General features: G+C 44.5%; 1 protein-coding gene across 1 annotated transcript in view; it reads right to left on the minus strand.

Annotated features, from left to right (window-relative positions):
• LOC147464464 (F-box protein At1g55000-like) overlaps positions 1-22,942 on the minus strand; it is an 80,491-nt gene that overhangs the window by 32,993 nt on the left and 24,556 nt on the right. The window contains exon 2 of the mRNA XM_086515168.1: positions 16,536-16,880. Within this exon, the coding sequence (XP_086371294.1) occupies positions 16,536-16,862 (327 nt within the window). The 5' untranslated portion in view covers positions 16,863-16,880. The remainder of the gene's footprint in view (positions 1-16,535; positions 16,881-22,942) is intronic.

Below are 22,942 nucleotides of genomic sequence, written 5' to 3' on the forward strand. Positions count from 1 at the left end.
CGGGAAGGTGAGATCTGCGAGGTTCGGGACCTCTACTGCGATGTCTGACTGCTGAAAACGCTGGTGCTTATTGAGGTTCCGTCACGAAAGATCTGCAAAACGCTAGGCCCTTGCTGATCAAAAACGCTAGGACTGATCTATGTTGCAGATGCAAAAACGCTAGAGTTCCTGCTGTATTGTTAGGTGCAACGGAATGAATGTTTGAACTTTGCTCAAGATGAGTGCTCCGAACTGTGCTCAAGGTTCCTTTTCGTTCTTATGGAAGGGAGAGCCTTCTATTCTTAATGAGAGAATGCAATGATCACAAACAAAGTGAATGGACACTGTGCATGTAAGTGTATGAGACTGAGAGATAGAGAAGAGAATACAACACCAGAGACGTTGTAAAACCCTCCTCCTAAGGCCCCACTCTCTATGGCGAGAGCGGTCTACTTATGATTGCACAAATCTCTACAATGCTTGGACTTGCCGATGATGTTGACGACGATAAGGACGACGATGAGACGGGCTGAAATCTGAAAACGCTAAGGGCTGAAATCTGCAAATCTTTATCTGTCGAATTCTGACTATGTCGATGACGACGATGCTACGACGACGTGCTGAAAACGCAGATGCTGAAATCTGTGTTTTTCGGGCTGAAAACTGTAAACCTTGCGGAAACTCACCGTGCGACGAGGATCTGTTGCGGGAAGGTGAGATCTGCGAGGTTCGGGACTTGATCTGCGATGTCTAAGGGCTGAAAACTGAAAACGCTGATGGTTCTTGAGGTTCCGTCGTGGAGAATCTACAAAACGCTGGGATACGATGCAAATGCAAAAACGCTACGGCTGAAATGGTCTTCTGCTGCAAAAATGCTAAGGCTCTTGTTGTCTTGTGGTAGCCGAGGTTGATCTGCTGAACAAAAACGCCAGGCTAGTCTTGATCCCAAAAACGCTAGTGTGTTGCTGTCTCTTGCAAACGCTAGGCCTCTGAGGGGTCATGCTGAGAAGTTGCCTGTTGAGCAAGATGCTCCTGCTGCCTCTTCTGCCAAAAAGTGCTAACTCTAGTTTGCTTATATATTAACTTAGCAAAACTGCCCTACCTACTTGCCAACAAAAGTCACTTAAACATAATAAGTGAAAAATGTCAAAAATAGGGAAAATAGATTTATGCACTGTAAAAATGCTATTGATGGGATCTGACTCGAATCTGATGGTCATGTTGTGTGCAATCGGAGGATATGCATCTAATCTAAGTGTCTGGACATGCACGGTCTGCGAACAAACTCACAAAAGTGCCAGATCACTTCCTATTCTAGACTGACTTGACTGAACTGAACCCTGATCATGTTGTAGCTTGTCCGGACACATAGGGTTGGATGTGTCACGTGACATGTGTCTTGCTGCTGCCGGGCTGATCTGCAATCCAAATCACCAAGGCTGATCTGGGTGAAAAACGCTAAGCCTTGCAATGCAAAAACGCTAGGTCTTCTGTCTTTGGGGGTCTTGCTGAGAAGTTGCCTGATGAACATAGGGTTCTTGCTGCCTCTTCTGCCCATAAGTGCTAGCGCTAGGTTTCTATATACTTGGCTACTTAAATTGCCCTACCCAGTTCCCAACCAAAGTCACTTAAAAATAATAAGTGAAAATTGGCTAAAGGTCTATGCACTGTAAAAATGCTCCTAATGGGTTCTGACTAAAATCTGATGGTCATGCTGTGTGCAACCAGAGGATATGCATCTACTCTAAGTGTCTGGAGTTGCATGGTCTGCGAAGAGACTCACAAAAGTGCCAGAACACTTCCTAAGCTAGACTGACTGAACCGGACTGAACCCTTGTCATGAAGTAGCTTGTCCACGTACACAAAGGGTTAGATGTGCATGTGACATAGATTCATTTTGTGAGTTCTTTTCTGAAGGACTAGAGGAAGGTTGGCTACAAGAGTTACCATTCTTACTGTTCTGAAGGTTCTGAGGAGTCTGAGAGGTGCTTTGAGAAGACTTGTTCTCCTTAGGCTTTCCCTTATTCTGCTTCATCTCCTATGCGAGCGCAATCGCTACCGCCTTGTTGAGATCGATGGGATCGAATACCTCGACATCATACTTGATATACTCGTCCAATCCATAAAGGAAGGTCTCCTTGTGCTCATCATCCGATTTGCGTAATTGGGTGCCGAGCTGCAAAACACGATTGGAGAAAAACATAACTGGCATACCATTTTGCTTGAGACTACGCCAATCGTCTTTCAACCGTGCTAGGCACTGTGGTGCCATAAATCGCGCCTTGAGCTTGTCTTAGAAGTCGGTCTAATTGAAGGAAAGGGACACGCCTTCGTCGGCTTCCTCTAGGTGCGCGGTCAACTGTGCCTCTTGCCATGCGTGGTACCAATCGATGGCATCACCGGCAAGGTACATAGTTGCAATCAAAACCTTGCTATTTCCTGTCTTCTTAGTTGTCGCAAAGTAAGCATTAAACTGATGCAACCAAGAATGAATAATAGTAGCATCCATCTTACCGTCATACTTATTGAACGTCAACTTCTCAATGACAGGGTTGTTGGAGCCCGAATCTCTGCTTGTGCTACCTGAAGAACTACGAACATCTTTGATCGGCTCGGGTTTCGAGGTAAGTACCTATAGGACCAACTCTTGCATGCGTTGGTCTCTTTGCCTCACGCTCTAACTCCAAGGCCGCTCGTCTTTCTTCGGCCGCCAAGCACGCTTGCTCACGCTCAAAGACTAACCTTCGCTCATCGCGCTCGCACTCCAAGGTAGCGCGTTGCACCTCTTGTTGTAGTATCATGTCCATCATCGACTTTACCAAAGCCTCCATCGGATTTGATGCAAACCGTGATGTAGATGGGAAGGGGGAGGGTCGGAAAAACCTCCTGGTGGGGAAAATTCTTCTTCACCACCTTCATGCTCATCATCTTTATGCAAAGTATCCAATCCGCTTCAGGTGTTGACCATACACTGAGATCTTGGGTTCTGAAGTTCACGAGGAACTTGGGGTCTTGAGGTTCTTGGATTCTTGAGTCCTTGAGTTCTTGTAAGGTGCAGCAGATGTGAATGTTTGACTTTGCTCAAGATGAGTGCTCCGAACTGTGCTCAAGGGTTCCTTTTAACTACGGAAGGGAGAGCCTTTCGTTCCTTTAGTGAGAGAGTGCAAATGATCACAAACAAAGTGGTAAATTGTGAATGAAGTAGCTGAGACTGAGAGATAGAGAGAGAAGAATACGACAACAGAATGTTGTCAAAACCTCCTCCAAAGGCCCCACTCTCTATGACGAGAGCGGTCTACTATTGATTGCACAAATCTCTACAATGCAATGGACTTGCTGACGATGTCGACGACGACGAGACGGGCTAAAAAGTGAAAACGCTAAGGGCTGAAATCTGCAAATCTTGTATCTGTTGAATTCTGACTCTATGTCGATGACAACGGCGACGACAACGCGCTGAAAACGCAGATGCTGAAATCTGCGAATAGCGAGCTGAATCTGCAAACGCTGGCTGATCTGACCGTGCGACGAGAATCTACTGCGGGAAGGTGAGATCTGCGAGATTGGGGGCTGCGGTGCGGAGTTGGACTGCTGAAAACTGAAAACGTTGACGCACAATTGGGTCTTGTCGCCGAGGAACTGCAAAACGCTAGGCTGATTCGCTACTCCAAAAACACTAGGGTTGAGGTTGAAAAACGCTAGAGAGGCTACTGAAATCCGCTAACGCCATGCTGATCTGCAATGCTGAAAAACGCTGGGCTGATTTGCATTTGATGAAAACGCTAGCAGGTCTTTGGTGGCTGAAAACGCTATGTCCTCTTGCCGGTCTTGCTGAGAAGGTGCACTTCAGATGGTATTTGCTGCCTCTTCTGCCAGAAAGTGCTAGCGCTAGCTTTTATATATAGATCCTTAGTCAGATTGCCCTACCAAATTTCCCAACAAAGCCACTTATTAATAATAAGTGAAAATGGCTAAAATAGGGAAAATAGGTTTTCTACACTGTAAGATGCTCCTAATGGATTCTGATGGTACTGTTGATGATCATGCTATGTGCAACTAGAGGATATGCATCTACTCTAAGTGCCTGGACATGCACGGTCAACGAACAGACTCACAAAAGTGCCAGAACACTTCCTAAGCTAAGCTAATTGAACCCTTGTCATCAAGTAGCTTGTCCACATGCACATACGGTTAGATGTGCACGGGACATCCCCTCCTTTTTAAAGTGAGGTACTGGTACCGAACTGTATGGCGTCGAGGGAGATCGCCAACAGTGTCTAGAATCCTGTGAAGGACTCTTCACAGGCCCACTCTGATGCGTGGGTCGTGCGATACTTGAACTTCATAAAGGTCTACAACTCTTGCTTCTTTGGGCCGCGCCGAAAGCGACACGAAGTCATCTAAGGCTGCTTCAATGGTCCAACTACATCTATGGATGTAGGTCCATCTTCATCAAGAATCTCCGAGGAGGAAAATTCCTGAAACCACTTCCAACACAAAACATGAACATACCCATTCCATGTAAAGTGACTGGAAAAAGACTATTCTTTCGAAAAAACTGTGCATACACTGTAGAAGAACAAAAAGATGGAGTGCCAAACCGTTCATCAAACACACGCAAACCGTGAGATCGAATCTTGACTTTCTGATCTAAATCCATCAACTGTGGCAAACCACAATGGAAATGCCAATGCTTGATGCTCCTTCTTGTGCTCGTTCGGATATTGTGTCATGCCAAGGAAAAGACATGGAATATGAATTACTTGAATGCAAACATTTCATCTTTTCATGAGTAATCCGCATATATCCGTGCTCATTCATGAGTGAATCATGTGCAGCATACAATATGGCATGCTTGTGGAAAGGGAACACATAAAGACGGTGACGAGAGTACAAGAAACCGTCACAAATGAAACACTCGAACAATGCGTGCTGACTAATCATACGAACACATATTACTTCTTGTGGGGGTTCTTGGGACCTCGACTCGAGAGCCAAGATCGGTTCTTGGTGATTGATCGAATCTGCAATGAGGTTAGCTTCACTAGAACAAGCATCAACTACCCATCATCCCGGTGAACAATCACATCTTTATCATGCAAAACATGTGTGTCGTGCTTTGGAGAAGACAAGATTGAGAGAGTCTCCTTCTCATGATTCTTTTCAACCTTCGCTTACACATTAGAAATGAGAGATGAAGAATGAATAACTTCCTCTCCACAAATGACAATGGGAGAGTCACTTTTGGCATTGAAAGTGAACATATTGGTTGCCATTCAATGAGAGGGTTATGCTCACGAAACCATCGAATGCCTTAAAGCATATCACATCCTGAAAGAGGAGAGACTACAAATTTTCTGCGTAAGGACGCTTGTTGAACAGTAAACAAAGCATCAAGGCACTCTTGCGTGATGAGAGTCCATATCGGGGCCCGACACCTCGAAAGGAGATGTCTTGCTAACCTCCAAGCGGGCTCTTTCAACAAGAGAGTCACTAATCACATCATGCATACTGCCTAGGTCAAACAATATGAGAAAACACTGACCCTTCACATGACCATAACACTTAATGAGAGACTCGTCAATGGGAGGATCATGAGAAACTTGGGTCACACTCGTGTTCTCATTTATTGCGTTGACAGAGGATGTGGGTTTTGTGGGTTCTTTGGATTCATTAGAGTCAAGCTTAGGACATGTTCTTTTTATGTGACCCTTGATGTGACAATGATAACATCTACCTTCCTTAGAATAAATGCTTTGTTCTTCCGACGTGATGTATCCTCCTATAATTCCTTGTTCTGCCTTTTCATCTAGGGTGAGCTTAGGTTTAGCAATTGTGTTTGCTTTACCCTTAGGTTCATTTGGAGAGTTCTTTTCTGGAGGAAGATTGGTTAGATGAGTTACCATTCTTACCATTCTTACCGGTCTGAGGGTTCTTAGAAGTTTGAGAGGTACTTTGCGAAGTCTTGTTCTCCTTAGGCTTTCCCTTATTGTGCTTCATCTCCAGTGCGAGAGCAATCGATACCACCTTGTTGAGATCTACGGGGTCGAGGACTTCGACATCAAACTCTCAATCTGTTTTGACAACAGCACAAACCTATAGGAAGTTACTGGCAATAGTGCGGCCCAGAATTGTTTACTGTACTCTTCAAGGTTCGCACAGTGTTTAGCATTCAACTCGAGCCATTTTGTCCATAGTTACCCGGAAAGCGGAACGGGAACGGCGAAAGGATCCCCCACGGAACGGGGGAACGGCGCGGAACGGGAGGCATAAAAACACCCAAATAATGCAATTTCAAGCTCTTTGTGATTGAATAGAAGTAGTATCAGAGTCCTTTGACTCTTAACACTCACAAAACACTTGATTTGAAGACCATTCAGTCTTACTATGACAAACGTGTGTCGTGTAGACTTGAAAGCTTGAGAGGGGGAGAGAGGGAAGGGGGGAGAGACTCGAGAGAGAGCTTAAAGTTGAGAGAGAGAAGGAGGGAGCTTGAGAGAGAGGGGGAGAGCTTTTAGCCTTGTAGACTCTAGAGTCTAGACTTCAAAGCTTGAAAGAGGCTAGAGCTTGAGAGTCGAGAGTCGAGAGTCGAGAGGGTAGAGCTTTAGCTTTGGCCCTTGAAAGCTTGTGTGCATAGTGAAGGTAAGGGGTGGGGGAAGGGACATTTAACAAGGGGAAGGCTCACAAGACAAATCACCAAAATCTGAAAATCTGCCCATTCCCAGCCGTTCCGAGCCGTTCCGGGCCTGCCGTTCCAGTACCAAAAGTCCCTGCGGAACGTTTGGCCGTTCCGGGCCGTTCCGGACCATGTAACCCCCCCGGAACGCCGTTCCGGCGTTCCCTGCCCATGGGATGGTGTTCCCCGGTAACTCTGATTTTGTCATCACATCCACTTCAAAAGTGTTTGTAAGCCATAATGGTGCAAAAAGCTGTTTGAACTAGACCCACGTTGTAGAGGCTTGACCCTAATTCAACAATGCGGTTCTCCACCATTGAAGCGCACTCCCTTTTAAAAAAATGGCAGCCTTGCGTATCTTCGAAGACTCTGAAATTTCCTCCAGCATAAGCTGCATCAAACTGTTGTATGAAGGTCAAAGCCTTCAATTGATCCTCAGTTTCCCGGAAAGTTTCAAACATCACTGTGTAAGGTGCAGCGGAAGTGAATGTTGAGCTTTGCTCAAGATGAGTGCTCCGAATTGTGCTCAAGGTTCCTTTCACTTACGGAAGGGAGAGCCTTCCGTTCCTTTAATGAGAGAGTGCAATGGACACAAACAAAGTGATGAACACTGTGAATGAGGTGCAAGAAACTGAGAGAGAGAGAGAGAGAGAGAGAGAGAGAGAAGAATACGACACCAGAATGCTGTCAAAACCCTCCTCTGAAGGCCCCACTCTCTGTGGCAAGAGCGGTCTACTTATGATTGCACAAATCTCTACAATGCTTGGACTTACCGACGACGAGACGGCTAAAATCTGAAAACGCTAATGGCTGACTTTATGTCAGTGACGATGTCGATGGCGACGATGTGACGACGACGCGTTGAAAACGCAGATGCTGCAACCCGGCTGAATCTACAAACCTTGCAGGATCTGACTGTGCGGCGAGGATCTGTTGCGGGAAGGTGAGATCTACGAGGTTCGGGGTTCTACTGCAGGTACTGAATGCTGAAAACTGAAAATGCTGGTGTTCCTTGAAGTTCCCTCGCGGTGAATCTGCAAAACGCGGAAGTGTGATGCTGATGCAAAAACGCTAGGGGCTGAGTTCTGCTGCTGGGGAAAATCTACTAACACTAGGGCTGATCTACTGTCGTGAAGTGGTTCTGCTGTGTCTACCAATGCCGAAGCTCCTCTGAAATGCATAATTGCCAAGGCTGATCTGTCCTTGCAAAAACGCTAGCTTGATGCTGAGTTGCAAAAATGCTAGGTCATGCAGTTGGGGGTCTTGCTGAGAAGGTGCTTGTTGAGCGGTGCTCCTGCTGCCTCTTCTGCCAGAAAGTGCTCGCTTTGGTTTGCTTATATACAAGCTTAGTAAAATTGCCCTACCTACTTTCCAACAAAAGTCACTTAAAAATAATAAGTGAAAAATGTCAAAAATAGGAAAAATAGGTTTAATGCACTAAAAAATTTCCCTGATGGATTCTGATGGGAATGCTTATGATCATGCTGTGTGCAATCGGAGGATATGCATCTAATCTAAGTGTCTGGACATGCACGGTCTATGAATAGACTCACAAAAGTGCCAGATCAATTTCTATTCTAAACTGACTTGACTGACTGAACCCTGGTCGTGTTGTAGCTTGTCCACGGACACATAGGGTTGAATGTGTCACGTGACATCCCCTCCTTTTCAAAGTGAGGTACTGGTACCGAACTATATGGCGTCGAGGGAGATCGTCAACAATATCCGGAATCCTGGAAAGGACTCTTCGTCGGCCCACTCTGACGCGTGGGTCGTGCGATACTTGAACTTCATAAAGGTCTGCAATGCCTTCTTCTTTGGGCCGCGCCGAAAGCGACACAAAATCTTCTGTGGCTCCTTCAATGCTTCAACTTCGTCTAGAGTCATGCTTCTTTCTTCTTCAAGAATCTCCATGGCTGAAAATTCATGAAACCACTTCCAACACAAAACCAAGAACATACCTATTCCATGTAAAGAGATTGGAAAAAATCTTGTCTTCCTCAAAGACTGTGCATGCAATGTAGATGAACAAAGAGACAGAGTGCCAAACCATTCACCACACACATACAAACAATGAGAGCAAATCTTGTCGTGCTGATCTAAATCAATCAACTGTGGCAAAACACAATGGAAATGCCCATGCTTGGTGCTCATACTTTCTTGTGCTCTTTCTACAACTGTGTCGTGCCAAGGTAGAGACATGGAATGTGACTTCCTTGAATGCATACTTTTCAGGTTTTCATGAATAATCCGCAATACATCCGTGCTCATTCATGAGTGAAATGTGCTCAACGTACAATATGTCATGCCTTTGGAAAGGGATCACATAAAGACGCTCACTAAAATACAGGAAACGATCACGAATGAAACACTCGTACAATGCGTGTTGACTAATCATTCAAACACATAGTACTTCCTGTAAGGGTTCTGTGGACCTAGGCTCGAGAGCCAAGATCGGTTCGTCATGTTTGATCGAATCTGCCGGGGGGGGGGGGGTGTTGTGGACCTCGACTCGAAAGCCAAGATCGGTTCTTCGTGATTGATCGAATTTGCAATGAGGTTAGCTTCACTAGAGAAAGTATCAACTAACACATCATCCTTGTGAACAATCACGTCTTGATCATACAAATCATCATGCTCGTGAGAAATCACACCTTGATCATCATGCAAATCATCATGCTTGTCATTGTCATTCAAATCATCATGCTTATCATTATCATTCAAATCATCATGCTCATCATTATCATGCAATTCATCATGCTTATCATCATGCAAATCATGTGTGTCATACTGTGGAGAAGAAAAGACTGAGTCTCGTTCTCCTGATCCTCTTGCATCTGTGCCTGCACATGAGAAAAGAGTCGCAACAACTCTTTCATGTGTCGGGCGCTCTGTTCGGCCGCCAAGCGCGCTTGCTCACGCTCACGCTCCAAGTCAGCCTTTCTTTCTGCTTTTCTTACTTTGGCTTCCAAGCGGTACTTACGCTCTATGGCTGCCACTGTTTCTTCGTAGTCATGATCTATGGCTGCCCTTCTTTCTTCGTGTTCTAAAGTCCTGTCCATAAACAACTGCGTCAACTCCTTCATAGGAGTTAGTGCAATCCTTGGCGTAGATGGGGAAGGCGGAGGGTCGGAAAAACCTCCTGGTGGGAAAAATTCTTCTTCGCCTCCTCATGCTCATCACTTCCAAGCGAAGTATCCATTCCGCTTCGAGTGATGACCATCCACTGAAGTCTTGGGTTCTTGTGGGTTCTTGTGGTCTTCGGTTCTTAAGTTCACAAGGAACTTGGGTTCTTGGGGATCTGGGTTCTTGGGGTTCTTGAGGTTCTTCTTTCGCTTGCAATCTGTGTTAGAGAAGGATCTTCTCTTCACCCGAGTTCTGCTCTTTTCCGCAGGCGCACTGCACCCCTTGGCGGCCTTGCGCTCACACCAAAGTGCTTTTTCCCACCTCACGTTGATTGGCCGGCCGCTAAGTGCACGGTCCGCTCTCAATGAGTGAAAAGAGGCACAAGGAGAGGCTGGACAAGCCCTTCATTCTTGGGTTTCCTATCACACTTCAAAAACACAATTAGGAATCAACACGCCTAAGAGGACTTGGGTTACGTGTGACCGCAACAAGAAAAAAAAAATTATGTGGTTCTTGTGGTTCTTTCCTCGAGTGATACAGAACACTGCCAAAGCTCTGATACCAATGTAAGGTGCAGCGGAAGTGAATGTTGAGCTTTGCTCAAGATAAGTGCTCAGAACTGTGCTCAAGGTTCCTTTTACTTACGGAAGGGAGAGCCTTCCGTTCCTTTAATGAGGGAGTGCAATGGACACAAACAAAGTGATGGACACTGTGAATGAAGGTGCATGAAACTGAGAGATAGAGAGAGAAGAATACGACACCAGAATGCTATCAAAACCCTCCTCTGAAGGCCCCACTCTCTGTGGCGAGAGCGGTCTACTTATGATTGCACAAATCTCTACAATGCTTGGACTTGCCGGACGATGTCGACGACGATGAGACGGCTGAAATCTAAAAACGCCAATGGCTGAAATCTGCAAATCTTTATCTGCTGAATTTTGACTTTATATCGGTAACGATGTCGATGGCGACGATGAGACGACGACGCGTTGAAAACGCAGATGCTGTAATCTGCGTTTTCCTGACTGAATCTGCAAACCTTGCAAGATCTGACCGTGCGGCGAGGATCTGCTGCGGGAAGGTGAGATCTATGAGGTTCGGGGTTCTACTGCGGGTACTGAATGCTGAAAACTGAAAACGTTCCTTGATGTTCCGTCGCGGTGAATCTGCAAAACACTGAAGTGTGATGCTGATGCAAAAACGCTAGGAGCTGAGTTCGGCTGCTGGGGAAAATCCACTAATGCTAGGGCTGATCTACTGTCGTGAAGTGGTTCTGCTGTGTCTACCAATGCTGAAGCTCCTCTGCAATGCAAAATCGCCAAGGCTGATATGTCCTTGCAAAACGTTAGCTTGATGCTGAGTTGCAAAAACGCTAGGTCATGCAGTTGGGGGTCTTGCTGAGAAGGTGCCTGTTGAGCGGTGCTCCTGCTGCCTCTTCTGCCAGAAAGTGCTAGCTTTGGTTGCTTATATACAAACTTAGCAAAATTGCCCTACCTATTTTCCAACAAAAGTCACTTAAAAATAATAAGTGAAAAATGTCAAAAATAGGAAAAATAGGTTTAATGCATTGGAAAATTCCCCTGATGGATTCTGATGGATTCTGATGGGAATGCTTATGATCATGTTGTGTGCAACCGAAGGATATGCATCTAATCTAAGTGTCTGGACATGCACGGTGTGCGAACAGACTCACAAAAGTGACATATCACTTCCTATTCTAGATTGACTTGACTGACTGAACCCTGGTCGTGTTGTAGCTTGTCGGACAATAGGGTTGGATGTGTCACGTGACACATTGCCTGCCCACCTTCATTGTAATCCTTAGGCTGACTCAAAGGAGTCGAATTGTCATAAACAGGTGCCTCCCAAATTGACCATTCACGCACACACATCGCCTGTTTTACCTGTCATATCTGCATTTTGGGCATATGGCTGCGAAAAACCAACCATACCAAATTGAGTTCCACGCATTCGAAATTGACCATAGACACCCTGAAAACCTGGTTGGACACCCATATTCCCATACATAGGGTTAACCATGCCTGGTTGCATTGTTGCAAAAACATTCCTTGGCATATAACCTGTGGAAGGTCCAGCCATACTAAACCGCCTCCAAAATAACCAGGATATGAAGTAGGTAATAGAAGGGTCTGACGCATAGCATGTTCATTACTCCCTTGACAATTCTCAAATGATTCATGTCGACGTAAAGCAAATTGCTTGGGATCAATGGACACCACTGGTTGCTCAATCACATGGGCTTTCCCTCGAGCATCACGAGATCTCTGTGCATTGGAAATCTCCTTTTCCTCCAACGGCTTAGTCATGCCCTGTGTCAGAGCCTGAAAACCCTGTGTCGAGCCTGAAATTCCTGTGTAGGAGCCCGTAAGAACTCCTGTATCCTTGGGTTCTTAACCAACTGCTGAAACATTCGATGTAGCTACACACTTGAACTCTGAACAACTTGTCCTCTTCTTAAAGAGTTGAAGGAACTTTCTCTATGCCATGTGAGGAAGATCCCTCTTCAGGTACTTGGTCTCTCTTCTTTACCATGACAATAAGCTTTGTGTTGCTTTCACCCACAACAATCCACACTGCACATTTTGAAGAAAAAGTGACTATCCCGGTAATAAGGGCGGTACTACTTCAATTACCTGTTGACTTTACACAGCACTGCAAAGAAAAGAGAACACATATGCGTTCAATGACTAGATCGTCACTGCACACACAAAGACCAACACCATGTAGGCCCCAAAGACTCGCGCCTCTTTCGGTATTTCTTTATTTAATTGAAAACAGACGTTCCGAACACTTGAATCGAACTCTCACCAAGCTGTCCAAGCCTGTCATGGGCTGAAATTGCAGGTTTCCGACCTGATTTCCGTAGCATAACGGTGCCAAACCCCTGTAGGTCAAAAGTACACCTCTACGACGGATTCCCTCACATTTTAGAAGTTTTTCATTGAGCTTTAAAAGAATGTCAGCATTTCGTAATTCCCTGTTGTGTCACTGCCAAATGCCCAAAACCCTATCTAAGCATCCCAAGGCCTTCCCGAGGCTCCCCTGGTGTTTTCTTATAAATTAGGTGTGAAACCCTAAACCTGCAGCAGCAGAAAAGCACAGCAAGCTGTCATTGTCTGTTTTGGATCCTTTTGAGTGAAGCGAACACGTTTACACGTGTCCCAAGTGCTCCTGCACGCAATGGGACAATCCCCCTGTGAACGAGTTTTCACACGAGAATACTTTCCAAATTTGCAATCTTTCGCGATGGAACTATGCGTACCTGTGGGGGATTAGCAATTAGCTAATCCGATTCCTGTTCAGAAGGCTCTTGCCTTGGCAAACGCGCATAAAACCCCCAGAACTGTACATGATCATCTGAGTAGCCCAACTAGTGGGACATTACCATATGTGCAAAGGGGAGAGAGAGATGCACGAGAGTAGATCATCACGCTACATGAGACAAAGGAGAAAGCGAGATTTCCATTAAAGCTGTGAGCCTGCACCCACTACTCACACACAATGTAAATGCACACTAACTTAAAAATCAACCTCCGCTCTCATTTGGGCGCCCCCTCTTGCTGAGGGATCCTTCTGGAGCTTCCAAATTTGACAAGTGTCCAGTTTGCCCCTTTGGTTTAATTTCCTCGTTCCCACCAACTTATAAAGTTGTGACTTGCCAAGTGGCCCAAACTCCATTTGGCGCACACAGGCTTCCATACTCGTCAGAATTCAGTGTTAACTGGCCCGACCAGTCCAAACTAACTGATCTAGATTCCCAATATGAAAAACCCGTTCGGTCGCAACCATTTCACACTGGCCATGCAATGTCCACTTGCACTTTTCAAGGGTTTAGGGGAAAACAAGTAAAAATAAAATAAATAAAAATATGTCATACATATTTAAAGAAGGCAACAGGATAAATACACCTCCTCGTGACAACGGAAGCTGCTGAGACATGCGTAGACTTGTTTGCTCCGCTCAAAACGATCCAAAACAGAAAATTACAGCCTGCTGAAATTGACCTGCAGCTCACCAGAAAGGTTCCTAAATGCAAGGGAAAGTATCATAAATGTGTACTTTTGACCTACAGGGGTCTGGCGTCATTATGGTTCAAAATTGAACAAAACCTGCAATTACAACCCTTGACAGGTTTGGACAGCTTGGTGGGAGTTAGATGAAAGTGTTGATGTCGTTTATTTGCAATAAGAATAAAGAAATACGGAAAGGGCGTCAGTCTTTGGGGCCTAGAAGGTGTTGCTGTCTACTTGGGAGTGCTCTAGCTACCAAGTCGTGAAGTGTCTTGAAGTGTTGAATACCAGTCACATCACAGGTTTATTCGTGCAATTGCTTTGTGACGTAAAGTACAAGAAAAGTTAGTCAACGTAAAGATCAAGTGAAAGCCAACGTTTACCACCCTTTAGTGAGGCTATTGGCCGGTTCCAATCACACTCTTTTCATGTCTATTCAACAGATCCCGTCTTCTTGCTTACACCATTGGGATATAGACCGGGCACTCTACGGATGATTTCCGATACTATCCATCAATTGGACCTCGCTCACAGGGATCAATTTTTACTAAGATCAAAACCATCACTCTCTCAAGTGTGATTGTACACCTCATATTGGCAAGCCAATATGTTCCATGCCTCATGTGCTTTAGTGGTATGTTGAACCAAAGTGAGAATAGAATCACTTACACACATGACGATGGCGCACAATGCATCTGCATTCCTTCTTTTTCAGGCACGTAGAAGAGTAGCGTCCGGGGGAATTACAAGGCTTGGATTTGCCCGATCAGTTGTTGTTGTGGGCTCCAGGTCTGCACCATTTGGCCCAATCACCGTATCCAGCGATTCAAAAATCTAGGATTGCCGAAATTTTGAATTTCCACATAGTGTAGTTGGTGCCATCAAGCTCGCCTTCCATCATGTTCCATGAAGGCTGGTGGATGAATGCGAAGCAGAGTAGCACCGGCAGTATCACTTTAAGACGCCGACATGATTGATTTTGCACGGTAACACAAGTATCTCTCATACTCAGCTGTTGCAGACTCTTCGCAACCAGTGGGATACTTCAATGGGCTCCTCCAACGCAATGAAGAGGCATAGATAATCTTTTCACCAGACATGGGCGAGATCTTCAGTCCTCTCCACTCTGGACCATGGATACATCACATGGCACTACGCACCTCCTCATGATTCATTTTGCATTCTTCATACAGGGCACTTTGATGTACACATAACACTCGCTTTGTACTCTCCATCTTGTACATCCTCTGGGTGATAGGCCTCTGAGCATCCACAGCGGTCTCTTTTAAGTTTTTACACTGTATACCACAACTTTTTGTGCCAAAAAAAAAGGGGTATAGGACCAGTGGTAGAGCAATCCAACTAGGAAGGTGAGGGAGAACAGAGGGGATAACCGGACAAAATCTGCAAAATCAAAGGAAGGCGAAGTCCCGCGGGAAGAATTCAATAAGGAAGCACTTGCTGACGCCGAGGCGGGAGAAACCAACACGAGGGAGTCAAGCTCTAGCAAGGGAAGAGGGGGGCAAGTGCTACTAGGTAGAGAGGGGTCGAATTAACGTGTTGAATAGTGACTGCCAGAAGTAAGTAAAAATGCTATCACATGATGTACTCAGGAGGAACACATTTCCTCTCTATCATCCTGGATAAGCTACATAGCTCCTGGTTGTGTACAGGGACCTTGTCATTGAACAGACTTGGCGGGATGCTACCTCATATCTGACAGAAAATCTGGAGAAGGTTTTGTGTGCCATGTGACACCTTTGTCGAGGATCCAAAACACGCAAGCCACCAACCGTGAGAACAGACTTCGCCTTGACCCATAGGAACTTCCGAACTTGGTCCTAGGAGATCACCTCCATATGGACAAGGGTAGGAGATGTATTTGCTCGAAGGCTTTGTGAAGACTCCGACTCTTAGACCTTCTCTTTATTGTCACTACGTGAACTTAAGAAGCTTGGGCTGAAGGTGGTATTTAATGAGCACAAGGTGGCAATTGGGACAAAAATTGAGCCCAAGAAAAGAAGATATGGTAGAGAAAATAGATGATGCTCTTAGGCCAGTTACTCCGGACCAATTTATTGCCAAACAAGACCAATTACATTACAATGAAGTCCCCGTATTGAGTTTTCCCGTCTTTTGAAGCTTGTTGTGTGCGCTTTGCAATATTGCATCTACACATGTTGGATGACGCTTTCACATCACAAGGCTTCATTCTGCAACTCTACAAGAAGCCCTCCTGAAGCCATGTCAAGTCATTTCCGGTAGTCTTACCACAACAGCAAAAAACCAGTAAGAGACGCATGAGCAGCTCAACCCTTGTTCCTTATTTTGATAGAAAGGAAGCATCCATGGTTAAGAGAAGCTTGAAGCCCGAGGTTTAAACTCCATAGACATCAAACCATTACAAGAGATTCAGAGTATGTGAAAGGTTAAGAGCTCGGAGGCTAAAACTTTGAGAAAATGGTTAAGAGCTTGAGCCTTATAGGAGGTATTTGCACTTGAACAGAGACTCAGGGCTTACATTAATTCAAAGGTCTTCATGCTTTGCACAGACATCACAACTAACTAAGCCCAGTACTAGCAAAGGCACTGTTAAGTGTTCATGGCCATGGCATTGTGAACTACAGAAAAAAAAATACGATCACGTTGGCATACAACCTAACAAAGGTAGCAGAATCTTTTCTCAGTGTACTGAGTGAATAAAAAGGAAAGAGAGAACTTACATGGACTTCATATTTTACTGCTAAGCTGGCCACTGTGTCCCAGCGCTGAACCACATGGGAAATCGCAAAGCGACTGAGATTTGCATCACGCCAGAAGCTTGTAGATAAGGGCCTTCCAACAACTTCTGCAAACTTCCAGGCTTCTTTAAGCCTGTTTGAAAGAACCAAAGGATCACCAGCTATGCAGTGCCAAAGGCGGCAGACACATGCCGCACGAGCCAATGAATCTATTGGTAGTTTCTGTAAGATTGCTCTCCATAGGTCTGCTGTAAGAAGGTCGTTCTCCCCATGTAAAGTTGAATTCGATAAACATTTCACATTGACCATGGGCTCCTGTCGATGCTCCTAGAAAGTGACACAAACTAGTGAATAGAACTGCTCGCTATGATGACTTACAACAGCATCTGCTAACAGCATGCATCAATGCAACATAAAGCAAAGTACCTTTAGCAGCACTACACCCCAAGAAAAAAGAGTACCTTTATGAGGTCTAACTAAACTTCAATGATTGAATCAAAAGAATGACAGAGTTTTTAAAGAAAGACTTAAACTATTATTTAAGGATTAGAATTAAGAGAAAAACATGTAGGTTTGGAGAGACTGGCATTCATGTATTTGAGCAACAACAAAACTGTATAATACAGGCGATGCCCAAAACAAAGAATATACCAAAATAGAAGACTACTGTGTACTTTCTAGACCCCATCACTCTTATTTAGAAACAAGAGTTCAAACCCTTCAAACAACAAGGCCAATAGACAAAGCTGTGTTAGCTTCATTCCTTGACTAAGCGCTATACTTCAATGTAAATAGATGCAAATGAGAAGAAATGGGGCCTCCTCATTCTTCAAAATTTGACATTGTGTAACCACGGTTAAGATGTCATGAACACCATGGATCAGAGTTATGAGACCCTACTTACATCTCAGTGCTTAATGCAACACCTTTTTAGACCATTAGACCCAACCCATTCCTTGCAAGGGAGCAAAATGAAAGTCTATCACACTCTCAACTTCAAATGGCAAAGACACATTAGAACACTCTAAACGTCAAGCGCTAAACTTTCAATTGCACAATCAAAACTTCTAAACTTCTGCGAACATCACAGTCAACAGCATTGTATATGAGACACAAGAGTTCCTGCTGCCATTCAAAACCAGATATCCCAAATTGAAGTACAAATGCTAGTTATTCAGATTAATTAAAGGACTATTATGCATTGTGTCTATCTTTCTCTGACATTAAAAACCTGGTCGTCTCTTTGGAGGTTCTATCATCAACCATGGTGACATTTACAGGCATTGCGTGGTTATATGGCTATCTTGGCCCGCATATGCCGTTTTTTCCTTTATTGAGTGTTAAGACACATTCATTAATTGGGCCCCCATTTTCGGTCCTAGCATCTACCTTAAGTTTGATTTTAGGAATCAACTAAAGTAAACCCTACCTTCATTTTGTATCAGACCGCAAGCATTTGTGAACTATTGCATCTTGGTAGGCTACAGTACATATTCCTCTCTCCCTCCCTTCATGTTTTAGGCCAATATTTGTGTTCCTCTCATCTCTCCTTCATGGTATCACTGCAAGAATGCTGAGAACGAAGCCCTTGCAAAACACAATTGAGAGGGTCCTACAAGAGTCTTCACCATGGTAGCCCACCTCATTTGCTGTGTTTTGAGCATCAGCCTTATATCTGTGTTTTTTCGCAGCCAAAATCACTTTCCTGGTGGTCATTTTTGCAATGAGGGGGAGTGGTTTTGTCACAACTTGGTGACATGGCCTGCCGGCCCAAACCGATAGAGGACGATGACGAGCCGAGGCCAAGAAGCACTAGAAGAGTGTGCCTACCTTTGAGGCAGCAGCCCGCAATTTGTGGCACAAAACGAGGGCCGCACTGTCACAAACTGCTGACATCTCAAGCCATTGAAGAACGGAGCCAACCTGCAGATCCTGGCCGAGACGCCTAAACCCTAAGTAAAGAAGCAAATGCAGCAGAAGAAATTTAAGTCTTGCCGAGTGGCCTATTTTTAAAGAAGAGTTCCCACCTACTTAAGGGACCCCCTCCGATGGAGCTTAAGTGACCTAAAGGCATTAAAAATTAAAGCGGGGCCAACACACACACACACACACACACACACACACACACACACACACACACACACACAAAAAAAGCGTAAAAATTGATGACGTGGCAACCGGTACGGAATCCCGGATTTCGCAACGACATGCTGACGTGGCAGTTGTATTGATTTCCGCAAAACACGCTGGCAGCTTTTGGCGCTAGTGCTTACGGGACCAATTGCTTTTGAGTTTGATTTTCATGTTGACTACTTTTCATGTAATTGCTTTTCAAGGCCAAGGGCCTTTAAATTTTTGAAGAGGGCTCATTCTTCAGTGTGGAGGTGCAGGGATTGGAGTACCGGCATTGTACTCAGTTGACGCAATATAAAGAAATACCGAAAGGGGCGCCAACGTTTGGGGCCAGTCCTCGCTGGGGTGGAATTCTGCCACTCCGTGTCGCGTGTGGTCTCTCTCTTTCAGTTCAGTTGTTATTGAAGTGCTAAAAGTTTGTTCAATTTGTTCTTGTCTATTGGCACGTGGTGCCCGTCTCGTGACAGTGGTATCAGAGCTTCAGAGTCCAGACGTGTGCTTTTCTCAAAGAATACCGGTCCTACCAAAGAATAGACAGAGCAAACCGGCGCTTCCAAAGTTTACTGGGAATTAGCCACTCCCACCTGTTGGGTTAAAGGCCCAAATGACCCCTTTAATGTATATTTTTAAAGGTTACTAACCTTTGGCCAAGTTCACATTGAACTTGGCCACCACTAACTTAAAAATGGTCCTATACTTTAATAAAGGGAAGGAGAGCCCAATCTTGACTCTCACTTATTCCCCTTCACAAAACATGTAGCGCTCTCTCTCTCTCTCTCTCTCTCTCTCTCTCTCTCTCTCTCTCTCTCTTCTTCTTTGATTCCTAGCGTCCCACCTCTGTAGGCCATCGCCTTCTCTCCAAGCCTCTAGCCCTGCACATCGTCTCGTGCTCCATCACTTGCACACATTGTTACGCACTCATCAACTCGGATCAGAGCCAAATTAGGGTTTGCTTCCAAACCTGCAAACGCTGATTTTCAGCCAAGGAGGTCAACTTTCATGCAAGATTTTACAATTTTATCGCCAAAGGACTCGTCTCCGGACACTAGAGGGCTCCGGGCTAGTCAAATTGACCTAAAACAAGCTGAAATTAAGTCAAAATCAACAAATTACAGGTTATGACAGGAAAATACAAGTTTTGCAAATCATGTATTAAGGTGTGGGAACATCTTTACTAAGTCCCCGCTACCCGAAAACAAAGAAATTGCCGAAAAACAAGTCCCAAAACATGTGTTTTCAGCAAATTTCATATTTACGCAAGTTTCTGCAAGTGTATTTGATGCATCTACATTGAGGAAAGTGCAAATTGATGCAATTTATGCACATTTGACAAGTTTTGGCTATGTATAACCATTTGTGGCTCAATTTTCTGCAATTTAATGCTACAAATTGGGGCTTTTGCTAATACATGCTTCTAAAGGCTGTGCATTAGCCTAATGTATGTCCTGTGAGGCTAAAAACAACTAAAATTGTTGTTTTCGAGCACAAATTCACTCGCTGAAATTTCCTGCGCATAAATTTCAGAAATTGTTTTTTGTGCCTAAATTGACCCATTTTGCCCCAAATTACCCCTGTGACCATTTGAAGCTGTAGTGCACACGTTTGTGAGGTTATACTCCGTTTTTCGTACATTTTGTCCAAAAATTCGGCGTATTAGCTCTCTCATTCGTGCAACTATGGCCTCATCTTCTTCGGATGTGAAAAATCTATTCGAGATTAAGAGGTTTGATGGAACAGGTTTCGACCTTTGGAAAGACAGGATCGAGGGAATCCTATTTCTCAAGGATTGTGAAAGGGCACTTGAACAGGTAAAGCCACAGAATATGTCGGATGAAGCATGGGTTAGTCTGAACAGGAAGACAGTTACATACATTAAAATGGCCATGACCGATGAGACAACCATTGATTTGAAAGGTCTCACAAATGCTTTTGATGTGTGGGAGAAGTTAAAGGCGATGTATGAGAATACAATGCCTATCAACCAAGTGCATTTGATGCGAAAACTTGTTGGCATGCAGCTAGATGAGTCCAAGAGCGCTGCAAAGCACTTGTCGTTGTTTACAAGTACTTTGTCGCAGTTATCGGATTCAGGTTTGCCTCCTTTTGATGATAAGCTGAAAGCTATCTTCTTGCTTATGACCTTACCTGATTCATGGAAAACATTGGTGATTTCATTGTCGAATAACCCCAATTTGACCTTTGACGGTGTTAGGGGTTCTATCTTGAATGAGGAAATCAGGAGGAAAGCAGGTGGAGAGGGAGGCAGCTCTGCCAACATGGTTAGAGGCAGGACAGAGAAGAAGAATGTCTATGCACAAAGGAGTAAGAGTAAGAGTAAGGAAAGGGGAAATGCCAGCAAAGGCAAGGGTGATGTGACTTGCTATCAGTGTAGCAGGAAAGGTCACAAGAAACCAGATTTTGTAGGTACTACAAAGCTGAGTTAGAACAGAAAAAGAATGGCGGAGACAAAAAGAAAGCGAAAAAGGAAGTCAAGACAGATGCACACAATAGCTCAAAGGACAAAGAGAAGGCCAATGTGGCTTCTAGTGTTCTGATTGAGGAGTTGTCAGATGTCCTCTAGATGTAGAGGACATCTTGTGTGTCACTTTGTCAGATGATGATGCTTATGACCTTGATGCCTCTCTTAATGTTCATTCACAGGACATGCAAATCCCCAAGAGTGATCTTAGTGATGCTTTGTTGACTGTCAATGATGCATTATCCCAGACTTGGATAGTTGATTCCGGTGCTTCATTTCATGTGACTCCTATCAAGGAGTCTTTCTCTACTTTTGATGCAGGCAAGCATGGCCATGTATACCTTGGAAACAATCATGCATGTTCCATTGAGGGTATTGGCACTGTGCATCTCTCCATGATCTTCGTGCTTATGGAATTTCCCTTCCTCTCCAAGAGGAGAGAGAGCTTAGGAGGCCTCTTGAAGAGACCCCCAAAAGAAGACTCCGTCCCATTCGAGAGAAGGAATCCAAAGAGCAAGAAAGCAATGAAAGTTTAAGCTCCTCTGAAGATGTGGCTCCACGAAGACGGCGGTCTAGACGATCGCCCACTCCTCCCAAGAGGAAAAGATCAACACATAGTCCTTCTCCTCATCATTTTGCAAGGCAAGAGAGGAAACAAAGAAAGAAAAGGGCTAGGAAGAGGTCACCCTCTTCTCCTTCTTCTTCACCTTCCGACGAAAGTTATGGCTATTCTCCTAGTAATACAAGATGGATATACATGGTTACAACATCTTGTTTGAGAGAGGATCATGGAAAATGACTAAAGGCTCAAGGTTGATTGTAAAGGGCACAAAGAAAGGAACACTTTACTGCATGCATGGAAAGGCCGTGTTGGGCAAGTTTATTGCATTGGCTGAAATTAACTCTCACATAGAGTTATGACACAAGAGGCTTGGCCATATAAGCCAAAAGGGCCTTTCTAAGCTTTGTACTTTGAACAAGCTTGATGCTAAAGGCACAAAGCTTGACTTTTGTAATGAATGTCAATATGGCAAGCAAGTAAAGCATTCTTATTACTTCGGTGTCTCTCGTAAATCCTGTATGCTTGATCTTGCACATTCTGATGTATGTAGCATGCCTACTAAGTCTATGGGAGGTGCATGCTATTTTGTCTCCTTTGTTGATGATCATTCTAGGAAAATTTGGGTTTATTTGCTTAAAGGATGAAGCCTTCGCTGCGTTTAATAAATTTCATGCATTTGTGACCACCCAAACAGATAGAAAGTTGAAATGCTTGCCTACGGACAATGGGGGGGAGTTCACAAGTGCTGAATTTAACAAATTTTGTGAAAATTTGGGCATTAAGAGGGAGCTTACTGTGCCATACAGCCCCTCTTCTAATGGTGTGGCTGAAAGATTCAATAGAACACTTTGTGAGAGGGTGAGATGCATGCTTTCCACAGCTAATCTCTCTCATGGATTTTGGGAAGAGGCTTTGAAAACTGCAGTGCATATATGCAATCGATCCCCTCACATGTCTTTGAAAGGTGACATCCCTCAAGAGGCTTGGTCTGGCAAGCCTGCTTCATATGATCACTTACGCATTTTTGGTTGCGAAGCTGTTGTGCATATTACACCTAAGTTGAGAAGCAAACTAGATGCCAAGTCCATTAAAGGCCTCTTATGGGATATGGTGAAGAAGGCGAAATGGGTTACAGGATTTGGTTACCACAGCTCAAAAGGGTTGTACGCAGCCGGGGGGATGTTTTATGAGGCAAGGCTGCTTCAAAACAATTGT

The sequence above is a fragment of the Adiantum capillus-veneris genome, chromosome 1, assembly GCF_014529385.1.
Source record: "Adiantum capillus-veneris isolate H3 chromosome 1, ASM1452938v2, whole genome shotgun sequence".
NCBI classification, from domain to species: Eukaryota; Viridiplantae; Streptophyta; class Polypodiopsida; order Polypodiales; family Pteridaceae; genus Adiantum; species Adiantum capillus-veneris.